The sequence below is a fragment of the Monopterus albus genome, unplaced genomic scaffold (genome assembly GCF_001952655.1).
Source record: "Monopterus albus unplaced genomic scaffold, M_albus_1.0 scaffold43.1, whole genome shotgun sequence".
Lineage (NCBI taxonomy): Eukaryota > Metazoa > Chordata > Actinopteri > Synbranchiformes > Synbranchidae > Monopterus > Monopterus albus.
This window is the reverse complement of record NW_018127923.1, coordinates 2152711-2165078: the sequence shown is the minus strand read 5'-3', so window position 1 is coordinate 2165078 and position 12368 is coordinate 2152711. Positions and strand designations below refer to the sequence as shown.

Genomic DNA, 12368 nt, shown 5'->3' with positions numbered 1-12368 from the left:
TGCGTGTGTGACTGGGGGTTAGGGGGGTGAAGCTTCTCCCAGGCCATTACTCTGATGAAGTCCAGAATCTTTACTGTCATTATGCATAGCACAACAAAATTTTTTTACGGCAGCTCTCGGTTTAAAAGACATTATTTACATAACACAAATTGTATGTCAATATAAAACTGAGCAAATAAAAAGGGATGTATGGGACCTAATCATGTCAGCAGCATGTTGGCAGCAAAAGAGTGTAGTAACATTATAAGGTGCAGCTCAGTGCAAATCTCAGTCTTTAGGAAGAGGTGTGAGCATGGGTGTGTATCTGCAAAGGTCCATTGTTCTGTCTGTGTCTGTCCATGGGGGGGAGGTTGCGTGTGTGACTGGGGGTTAGGGGGGTGAATGATTTCACAGCTTTGGGGAAGAAGCTGTGTCTCAGTCTGTTTGTTTTAGTCTTTAGGTAGGTAGGTACTTTATGAATGAACACCACAACCGTATGACTGGACAATAACCCTCAGTGCAATGCTTTGCTCCAATGCTATACCTGTAAATATACCTCGTACAGATTATACAGATCCGTACAGGTCTCTGTTTTTAAGTACTCTAACTTTATTCTTATTTATCTCGTTTCACAATGAGCATTCCCTTGTCTGTCTGCATTGTTTGCACTGTTTGGTGCTTGTTAATACTGCTTATTTTGTTATATTACACAGCCTTATGCTGGTTTACTGTTGCCCCTTGCATGGGGATATGTACATACACATTGAGAGCCGATGTACCAGAGTCAAATTCCTGGTGTGTCCGACACACCTGGCCAATAAAGCTGATTCTGATTCTCATATTTTATACTCCTTTACCTCTGAGTACTGTAACATCAGAGGTGGGGGAACTTTTTTTCTGGAAATTTTGAAACATCAGTGTCTATACAGTCAGCTAAACAGCATAATGAAGTCAATTGGTTATTAGATGAAAAATAAAAGCTAAAATAGAAGCGTAATGGCTAAAAGCACTTTCACTTTGTTTAGCTGGAACTCAGCACCACCAGCTGACCAGCCCCTGCAGATCTGAGACATCTACCAGGCTTGTACTCAGCAAACATACTGTATCTCTGATATATTTTGGGTCCAGACCATTGAGACACTTGTAGACAATAAGTAAATTAAATTTGATTCTGCATTTAACTGGAAGCTAGTGCAAAGATCTAAGGAGTGGAGTGATGTGTTCACTCTTCTTTGTGTTTGTCAGTATTATAGCAGCAGCATTTTGAATGAGTTGAAATAACACTACATTCCTGCAAAATTCAAAAAAGTGGAAGCATGTACAGATTGAATAAGAAGGGTTCAAGAATTAGTCCTTGTGGGACACTGTACTTCATGGTGATTCTTTCAGATTCGCCATTACTTATACTATGTATCCCGTCTTCTCAATATGATCTGAGCCACCTGAGGATTGAGTCCCAAGAGTCCAGCCCAGTTTTCATTCTATCTACAAGTAATTCACGATCCACAGTGTCAAATGCTGAACTAAGATCTAATATGATCAAGACTGTTAAGTGCACCAAGACATTATTCAAGTGAACGTCATTTAAAATCTTTATGAGAGCAGTTTCAGTGCTATGGTATGATCAGAAAGCTGACTGAAATCTATCAAGGATATCAGATTTGAGATGGGCCTGTAGTTACTTAATACTGAAGTGTCCAGGTTTGTCTTTTTCAGGAGGGACCTTATAAGAGCAGTTATTAATGATGCTGGAAAAATGCCTGATAGGAGTGCATCATTTACAATACACAACGAATCCACTGCCAAGGAGCTGGAAACACTTTTTAAGAAGCTTGTAGGTAGAATATCTAATGAGCAAGTAGACAGTTTAAGATGCTGCACCTTTTCTTCTAGAGTTTTGTTGACTGTTGCAAGGATGCTGGTGTTCCAGTTACACATTGAGAGTACTATGTCCTGCTGTCCTTGGGAGTTTGGACTTAGTAATTTACTACAATCACCTACTATAACTGTGAACAAGCTGTGGAACAGGACTTGGGTTAAAGCACACACACAGCAGTAGGCTACATAGTAGGCAACGATGGAGCCCCACCACAGCCAAGAAGAAAAATATAGTGAGCAAGAGACCAGACAAGACTAAATATTGGACTAGCTTTTACTCACTGGCGAAAGCTAAAATAACCCTGTTAATACAGTAGCTACTGTCCTGACATTAGCTGTAGTGATCTGATGACATGAAAACAGCATGACCACCAAAGCAGTGTACATCTCTGCTACTGTTATTTATGAAATACTTGTCATCCCCTGTCTCAGATTTGTTGTGTTTTCCAGATGCAAAAAGTCATCTCCCTCCATCCCCCAAATAAATAAATTCATCTCAGGCTAGACAGTTTGGTAAGTCTGTCACTGTCACACCAAATAAGTCTTTGAAGTTTGCAGCCTAACAAACCCATCTCAGCTAGATTGTAATCAGTTACACTGCCCAGTGTATATTATGTGCAATATGAGCAGATATCATGTCACCAACAAGGTTTGATTCCACTAAACATACACATATTCAAATGCTCTGAAAATACAAGCAGTATTTCAGTTAAAAAAAAAAAAAATCTGCATTTATTCCGAGTGTTCATCTTCTTTGTCACAATAAATATCCAGAGTCATATTTGTATAAAATCCTGTAATATTATTTTACAATTCTCTGGCTTCTGTTTTCTTTCCCAGTTCAGTAACAGTTTCACCTTATAAACAAATTCACATGTACTTCTGTCCATGTGGAGGGGGAAAGCACAACTGGTATTTATGACAGTTGGGTGCAACTTAGTTACACTCAACAAGTGTAGGGGAAGACAAACTGCCAAGTTACATATTATTGCTTTAAAGGACAGTCAACAAAAAAAACAACAAATGGTTTAAAGTGGTGAATAAAACATTATGTTGAAAAGAAGACAACAGAAGGGGTACAGTACCTTCGGTAGGCAGGCCTGAGGTGTAGGAACGGGACTGGCCTCAGACATTTGGCCAGGCTGGTCCTGCTTTCTCTTGACCTCTAGGATGAGCTGAGCCAAGTGCTTCTGCTGGAAACGGGTCCGTTTGCCAAGGGCACCTTGAGTTGACAAATACAAGCCATTATTTCCTCCAATTCCAGTACCGCTAACTCTTGATCAGTATGGACCATCAGTATGATAGCCTCAACTTTTACTGTACTTGTCTTTCATTTTCAAAAAAAAATATACTCGATTAATCAGTTCTCCTGCACTGGATACTGCTGTACTAAACATACCAGTCATGTTAATATCCAGCCCTGAGAGCTCCTGTGCCTTTTTGATGTGTTCCATGGCTGGCTGGTATTCGTAGTAGGTCAGACTGATGTAGACACACTCCAGGTGGAACTGGATCAACAGGTTTCTGTGTTCCGACAACAGAGACTGGTACCTCAGCACTGTGTAAAAGGACATAGAATTTCCTCATCACTACCAACAATCCAATCTCCAAAATTATTCAAGAAAAACATTACCATAATAATTTAGATTGTCACCCACTGAATCTAAATACTCATTGTTGAAATTTAAGCACCACTGAATTAAATGCACTAACAAATCCACCAAAACTTGAAATCCACCATTCAGAATTTCTGTCCTCTCTGGTCAATTTCAAGTAGTGTAATTTAAAAAAAAAACAACAACTTTATTTCCAGTATGGTTTTATTTTAGGGTTCTCAAATTCAGACAGAAGATTGGACATTCCTGCAAACAGATTTGTTCTTAAAGTGACATGTATAAGTGATTTAAGAAAATCTGTCACATTTAACACTTTTCATTTTCATTAGCAAATTATACCAAAATCAACAATGTTAGGTGTATATAACAAACTTACAGCTATACCAAATTAAGATTCTGTTTCCCATTCTGTTATATTTCAGCACACCAGCTCACAGTTCAATAGTTGTTAGGAAACTTACTCCAATTTGACAGCTGCCTTGGGGTCTTTATATAGCAAGTCACTATCCAGCATTATCCTGTAACGTCACCTACTGTAGCCTACAATATTCTCTCATCTAATATCTCCATGACTGTCACAACCTCTCATATGAGTCATGGCCTGCATACCTTTGGAATGATTTTTTTTCATGATAGAACATTATTTCTGTTACTCTCCAGCTTTGCTCTGATGCCACATGTTTTGCAGCTGTTCTATTTTAATATTCTCTAATTGTTTCAGGTCCTCTACCGCTACTGACACTCCTTGTTCTGATTTCATCTAATGATTTCCAATAGCAGACCTTGAAACTCTGCAAGGTGATGGTCTTCTTTTGAAACTTGCCCACAAACACAGGGAAACTGGTAACCTTTTTTGGCAGCTTTAGGGGGGTCCATTGCGCTACTAACCATGTCATATATAGTACCACATCACGGTTGTACTATATGCCTCCACCAACCTGTCAAATTCACAAGAATGGGACAAATGTTAGGTCACCATGACCACCAAAATCTATTCAGCCCCTCCCTGATACCAAGTGGACACTTGTGCCAAATTTGAAAAAATTCCCTCAAGGTATTCCTGAGATACGGTATTGTGTTCATGAGAATATAATATCACCTGAAAACATAATGCATTCACCAACAACCAACCTGGTTGCAGACAAGATGATGGACCCACAATAGACACTTCCATCTTCCCTACTTGAAATTCGTCTTCTTGTTGTCATTTTTCCAAGAATGTCTGCATTATGCATGTGTGTAGTCAAAGAATAGGCACAGGTGTAAGAATAGGCACAAGAAGGGGGGTGCTGAGGATGCTGTAGCACCCTCTGGTGACATGAGGATGACCAACTTCTGGTACGGTGGACAGAGGTGCAGTCCAGTTTTGCAGAGGTCTGCCATCTTACCCACAGCAACATACTTCTTGGGTAAGGAGCACTGACTGTATATACAAGACAAACCAACCTTCTGCAAAATCACACATTGGTTTTCTGAAGAGTGGCTTTGAAGCTCAAGTCGGGAGAGTCACTATCTTGGTAGTTCTGCACTCCACCTACTGTGGCTAATCCAAAAACGAGCAAAGAGGTGAAGCGTGAGTGGAGCTGAGGCAGACTAAATGAAGCTAGTCATCAGTGGTTGGACCCCCCTTGTCTGTCTCTCAAAGCAGCCAGAAAGTACTGTATATGTCAGCATCATTAGCAAGCTAACATTAGCTTTTCAATTTTGTACCTTTGTACTGAATTATTCTGGTTGTAACCTGGAGTCATTCCAACTGACTACAACGTTAGTGTTACCAGTGTGTTTTCCTGGATTAGCAAATGAAGTAATTTGGCTCAGTATGCAAATCAAATCTTTCCTCAGATTTGGTCCAGGCCACACGGTTAGTTTACGTTGGACATTAACACTGCAGTCTGTGTGGCGTTTTAGTGAGACGACACAACTAGAAAAGTGGGGAGTTTGTTTAACTATCAAAGCATAACATGAAATTTCTCATTTAAAATAAAAACACTGTTACCTTATAACATTATGTGAGTGAAGTATGTAACACTGAACACAATGTGACGGTAGCCAGAACATTAGTACTGTATCATTATTACTGGGGAATGAAACTCCTCTGTTTAATTTACTTGTGTTACTGCAGATACGTCCGCTGCAAACAACGTTAGATATACATACGTATATCTATAAAATGTAGTAAACATCTTTATTTGACACTGTGTCACTGCAATGCCATTGAAAATCTTGGGTTCTACATTCTGTATACATTAGTTTTGGAGCCAGTTATTACTGTTGCGCTGCCTGACTGCTACAACCATCTCCGGCTGTTGTCACCACATAATGACAGTTTCACAGAAAGGGCGGGAGGGGCAAAGAAGAGCAGAGGGAGAAGAGGAGGGGATACTGCTCGAGTTTGCTTTGACTCTCACCTCGCCCTTAACGGTCTAAAGTTAGGTAACACAGTTTTAAACAGTTTGTAATAAATTAACCTTTTCTAACCTCAACCTCTGTCTTGCATGCTGTTTTGGCTGGTAAAACTGCCCAGCAGAAACCGAGTTTGTTTAGCCACTTCCCACTCCGAGTGACATTAACATAGGAGTGTATGGGGACTGACTCCCTTTTGGAGACAGCCTCAAGTGGCCATTCAAGGAACTGCAGGTTTTAACACTTTCACACGGGCTTCATTTCTCAGTCTAGGAGTTTGCCACTTGGCATGGAGACAAACATGTTATCAGGCTAACGTGCTATAAGGGTCAGGCTATGCTTGAAAAGAAGGTTGGAGTTTGGACAATGTGTTGACTAACCACAGTAAAAGGAAAAAAACATTAAACCTCATCCAAATGGACATATTCAAAGATAAGGTGGAAAGACCGTTTCCATACAAGATATTCACAGTGTTGCACTCAATTGTTCACGACAAGCGACAAAAACGGTTGCATAAAGAATTTTAAAAAAGAGTTTGATAAAGAAGCTCAAACCACTGACTGTATAGAAAACCTGGACAAACCCACTGTGACATCACTCATCGGTTTTCTGAAGAGAGGTTTTGAAGCTCAAGTCTGGCCATCGCCTTTTGGGTAGTAGTTCAATTCACCTACTACGTCTAATCCAAAAATAGGCAAAGAGGTGGAGCGTGAGTGGAGCCGAGGCAGACTGAATGGACAGAATGAAGCTACCCACCAGTGGCGAGACCCTCCCTACTGTCACTCAAAGTGAGCACACCCTTTATTATGCATAACTTTTAGTCTCAATATAATTTAAATGGGTCAGTTATATAAAAAAAATAAAAAAATGCACCCCCACGCAGTTGTCATGGAAGGGTAAATTAGCGATAGAGACCAAAACTGTTTTTTCATGACATTCTCATCACATTTTCTTCTTATTTGGACTATTTATCTTCAGCCTTGGCTGTAGTTGCATGAGATTAATCCAGTCAACTTGTTTATAGAGCACATTTAAAAACAACAAATGTGCCCAAAGTGCTTTACAGAGACATGATAAATACAAAGCAATTAAAGAGCTCCTACACAGATACAATCAAGCCCAATAATCAAGCAGCTCGCAATATAAACATACGCTGTGGGCATTCTGGATGAATAACGGCATCCATGTGAATACAGCTGCACTCTTCACAGTTCCATCCCAAAAAACTCAAGTCTTGAGGTGACACATAAGAGACAAACGGAGAATGGAGGTGATGGGGGAGGACGATGAGCTGTGTGGCTCCATTCTTTCTATTTGATATGATAATTAATTCAGCCTCGACAAAGGCCCTGTCATGGAGACAGAGAGATTATTCTCAGCTGCAACTGACAGGAGAAAAGAAGCAGAGAGGAGGTGTATAATTCATGATTAGAAATCATACAATTTCATCCCCATTCAACATTAATGAAGTGACACTGAGGCTGATGGCGCTCAGAGGGTCGACAAGGAGTGGGAGAGAGAGATTTACAAGCAACACATCTGTATCACTTTTAGCACCATATGCTTTGGTCTTCTCATGAAAGTTGATAACAATAAGGATGGAATATAACTTCAGTCTTTCCCTTTCACAGGGAAACCTGCACCTTGAGATATGTAGATTATAATCTGTGGCTTTGCACCAATGATCTGTCTTAGGAGACATTTCTGAATGTGTGTTTTCTACCTTGATCTAACAAACACTCAGTATCTGAACTGAACCAGGCCGGGCTCTGCCAACAGACAGACCTTCAAAACCTTCACACTGAACACAGACACATTCATGACTTTATCTCAATCTGGGCAATTAAATGGTCCCTTGAATGCCACCAAGAATAACATTCAACTAATAGAAGAAACACCAAGTTGCTTAGTGTTGTTGTGACGACTAGTAGTTAATTTACTTCAGTTAATTAGAGCTGACAAACTGTTAATGAGCAATATATACACCAAGCTAAACCTAACCAAAGCAAACATCATAGTTCATGTGCAGCATGGGGAAAACAACATCTCTGCTTTTCAAAGTAGACCCTCACCACTCTCCTCACATCGCTCGTAAAATGACCGTGTAGCCGACTGCTCCTCTGGAATATGGATGGACTGTTTTGTGCCCTGCACACACTGCTCACCCTTCACACTCCGTTACACTCCAACAAACACACCCTCTAGCTTTAAACAACAGGCATCAATAACTGCACAAACATCTTAGATGTCTTCTGAAAACAGCCCTGTATATGGAAATCAGCTTTGCTTTATGAAGATTAAATTCACATACTGAGATGCCAAATATCCCCTGAATCAATTAATCACACCATGTCATTATAGAAAATAAACCAGCTTCTGGATTAAGAGTATTCTGTCAATCCACTGTAGCCCAATGCCACATTTTAAATAAGCATCACTGGGAGAGTGAGCCCACAGTAAAGTGGTACCGCATGAAACTAATATTTACTCTGTGCTTCATAAACAAGTAGACAACCTGTAACATACAGATGCTAAAGGTTGCTTTTAACAGCTAGCATCAAAACCTTAACACGGTCTTCTATATCTAATCATCCATCCATGAAAACAAAGAAGATATGAAGGCTTCTCTGTCTCATACAGCACCAGACAGCCACTGTGGACAGTGCCTGGCGTTGTAATGAAGTTTAACATAAGCACTGTACCAGAAGGGTAACTAGAGCGGCAATCATTAGTTGACTGGTACAAATTAATCACCCAGAATTTTGACAATCAATAAATTCCTTTAGTCATTTATCATGGAAAAATTCCAAATATTCACTGATTAAAGCTTCTCAGAGGCAATGATATGCTGCTTTTCTTTGACATAGCCCATCATAAATTGTTTCTCTCTGTTTTTTTGACTATTGGTCAAATAAACAAGGACCTTTGTATGTCATCTTGTGCTCTGGAAAATTAAAGCCAACACTATTTCACCTTTCGCTACATCCTACCATTGCATAAACAACAAAAAACAAAAAATAAGCACATTACTCAATAATGAAATCAACCTTTAGTTGCAGCCCTATGAGTAACAATTAAACAATGTAATCCACTTCATTTAAATGAAACAAGCCCCTCTTGTGTTCAGGCAGGTGCAGGTGTCTACTTTAAGCTGTATGATCCCAATGCTGTCTCACAAGACTATGATAAACACAGGTTAATGACAACAGCTCTGCTGTAACGTTGGCTGCATCAACACTGAGTGCACGCAGAGAAAGTCAGACAACAGCCAGCTGTCTGCTTAACCTTGCTGCCATGTAGTAAAGTGTGACAGGGCAGCTATAGATGTACAGCAGCTGGTCACTCTCCTGCCTGTTACACCACCCTTCAGTGTCTCCAGCTCTCTGTGGTCACTGAACCCATTTTAATAAACTGTATTCATCATAATTTAATCACAGTGCTCCAGTGAAAAAACACATATCAGCCAGCAAAACAGTTCAACCTGGCCAAGCTTTTTCTAGACCATAATGCGACGTCATCCATCAGGCCACTGTGATGGTCAAACAAATACATGTAAGCACACATTCACTGTGGGATACTTTGTAACATGAAGAGAGCCTTTCTAGTGTTTCTAGTGCACAGCATCTTAGAAGACTGGCCCTTCAAACCTCCTGTCTCATAGTGTTATAAACCACTCTGTGTTTCGTAGTTTGATGTATGATCTAATAGTCAAGCTGTACTTCCTGATCAGATTTCATGTCTCACCGGTACCTGAAGAAACCTGCACCTACCACCACAGCTGCCAGCACCGTATTAAAGTAGGTCTGAAACTTTCAAATTTATGCTAAAGTCCTTTAATGTGTGGGGGTGACAATTCTGAGATAAACAGATGCACAGCTTTTAGAAACTCCAGCTCAACTCTGTAAAAGCACTCTAAACAAATGTGGGAAAAGCTGATTGTTGCACTACACAACTACCCCATTCAGTAATGTTAATGACATAGCAGGACTCGAAACTGTTGCGTGGAAACACATCACCTGGGAAATTAACAATTTTGCTGTGCACCGGTATAGTGGCAATAAGAGAAAGTGAGTGTCCAATCAGAGCTGAATAGAAATGGCACGCTGTACTCCAACTCTGATTCAACCATCAGCTAAGCAGGCTACTGTTTATTGAGGGAACAGCCTATTATCCACAGCTCCAGTCCTGTAGTGCAACACAGAGCATACAGTTACTACATAGTGTCATGTCCAAACTATCCAATCCTGCAGCTGTTAGGCCTTGCACACACTTTAAGAAACAAGCCCAAACAAAGGAGTACACACATGTACGGGATGGTCTAGTGTTCACTGACCTTTGTGCATGCAACTGTGGGCCAGGCTGAGGAGCTCTGGTGACCGAGCCTCAAGGATTTGCTGGTGCAGGCTGATGTAGCGTAGAGTCCACCAGGGCAGCAGCTATACATACACAGAACAAAAAAAAAAACAACAACAACAACAATGCAAAAGATAAACAAGCATATGTAAGAATAAGCAGGAGACGTAAAATATAACAAAAGACATTTGTGTAGCGCCACTGACTACAGTGACACAGCTACAACACAATCTGACAGGTAAAGACATGTCATCTGATAAATCAAACAGGTTGTAAACAAGCCCATTTTGCAAGATTACATAAATTACATTACTTGAAGTCTCACTAGTAAACCAGTAAGGTCAAATTGGCTTTAACTGGTTAAGCAGTCAGTGTTTTGGCCTTCACAGTAAGACTTTCAACGTCACTAGTTTGGTCCAGAGGCCCACTAGTGCATGAAAAAGGTGACCAGTTGGGACTTTGGAGCTACTAGTAGGACGCCATACTAGAAGCCCTAGTATGGCTTATGTTGGAACTAGTTGGACAAAAGTGCCACTAGTTGCTGAAAAAGAGCAACTATCAAGAGTTTCTGTTCAACTAGTACGACAAAACGTCCAATTACTGGAACCAGACGTCCACCTAGTGCTGACAAAGACTGAACTAGAGGACGAAAATGACATTTGACATCAAGGATATTGAATAAATGCTAAAGCGGCTTGACATATGCATGTACAAATCTGTGCCTGCACGCTCTCAAATGCTGAGTTGGAAACTGAGTAGTGCTCGAAATGTGATTTGGAAACCCTCAAACATTTTAGTGTGGATATACTTCCATAAATACATCATAGAAAATTCGATGATATTCGTAATACTCTGATGTGCGTGACATATCGGATTAATTACATTTTTTGTTTTTGGACGATGTAAAAAATGCATACATCACAAAACCGGGATTAGTGCTTCCTCTGCTGTCACTCAAACACCAATGCCAGTAGATCTCTGGATTTACGACAGTAAGATAAGCTGCTGCCGTTGCCTTGGAGACACCTGCATGCGTGAGCTTTGCGAGCCAAAAAGTTTGAGTAACGGTGGCTGCAGCAGTTGAAGACAATGAAATACCAAAGAAAAGCAGTCATGTACCTCAGTGAAATGGTTTGGACCACCATAGTGTCAAGTTTGTAAAAATTCTGCTCTATTTAATTTTGCGTATGTAAAGACATCGGTGATCATGATCTGTACGATTATATCTCGTTTAATACGACAATATGAAGACCATAAATGCAGGCCTTAGACATTGTCCCCACAACAGCCTCAGCTGTAGGTGAGGATACATTTGATCTAGTAAGTAAAATGTAAGAAGGTTTGACATTAAAAACATTAGAAAATATCTGTATTGTCATTAGCATAGTTCAAGAAAATCTGAAGCAACTATTTTTCATTTTACTCTGATTTTAATAGTACAACTCTTCTTTGCTTAAGAAATTACATGTGTAGGTTTAATTAACAAACTTAAAATGCAGCTCCTGAGGCCCCTTGGGCAGAAATAAAAAGTCCAGAGCGCTGCACGCTGAGGCCGAGTGCTGACCAGGCATTAAAAACAGCCAACTCCTTTGCTTTTTTACATCTGACCAGAACACAAACCAGCACTGAGGGGGAGTAACTATCTTGTGGCCATGTAAATGCTATATTTCCACTTAAACCACAACACTCTTACACCCCATAACCTCATGTTGTTGTTCAGCGTCGGGAGTGGGAGTGAAGTACATAAGTTTATGTGTCGGGGGGATTTGATCTGCCTCACCTCCAGTGTAAGATGACTTCATCCTCTGTTGCACGATTACATAAAGGCTTAATTGTCAGTCCCACTGAATCAAAACCCTCCAGCACAAACACTGTACATGCTGTAACTAATGCATTTATCATGACAGCATACACATGTACACCCATCACCTGCCTCCTGACTTACTCTGACCAGCAGAGTTTCTCTTTGTCCTTCCACATTTATTGTTGTGGAATGGGCTATGAGCAGCTTCCAGAAGGGGAGGGACATGGATGAACAGGGCCGGGGACAGGGGTGAATGGCATCATCTGGACGGACCAGTGGTAGGGTTATGCACTTAAAGCTACAGAGTCTCATCCCTTCAACTGCTTGGTGGAAAA

General features: G+C 40.5%; 1 protein-coding gene across 1 annotated transcript in view; it reads right to left on the bottom strand.

The window, feature by feature from the left end:
- The window catches only part of ttc27 (tetratricopeptide repeat domain 27), a 100179-nt gene that overhangs the window by 68245 nt on the left and 19566 nt on the right, over positions 1–12368 (bottom strand). Inside the window, exons 5-7 of the mRNA XM_020599910.1 lie at positions 10210–10312; positions 3257–3415; positions 2943–3079 (exon numbers count right to left, since the gene is read on the bottom strand). Of these exons, the coding sequence (XP_020455566.1) occupies positions 2943–3079; positions 3257–3415; positions 10210–10312 (399 nt within the window). The remainder of the gene's footprint in view (positions 1–2942; positions 3080–3256; positions 3416–10209; positions 10313–12368) is intronic.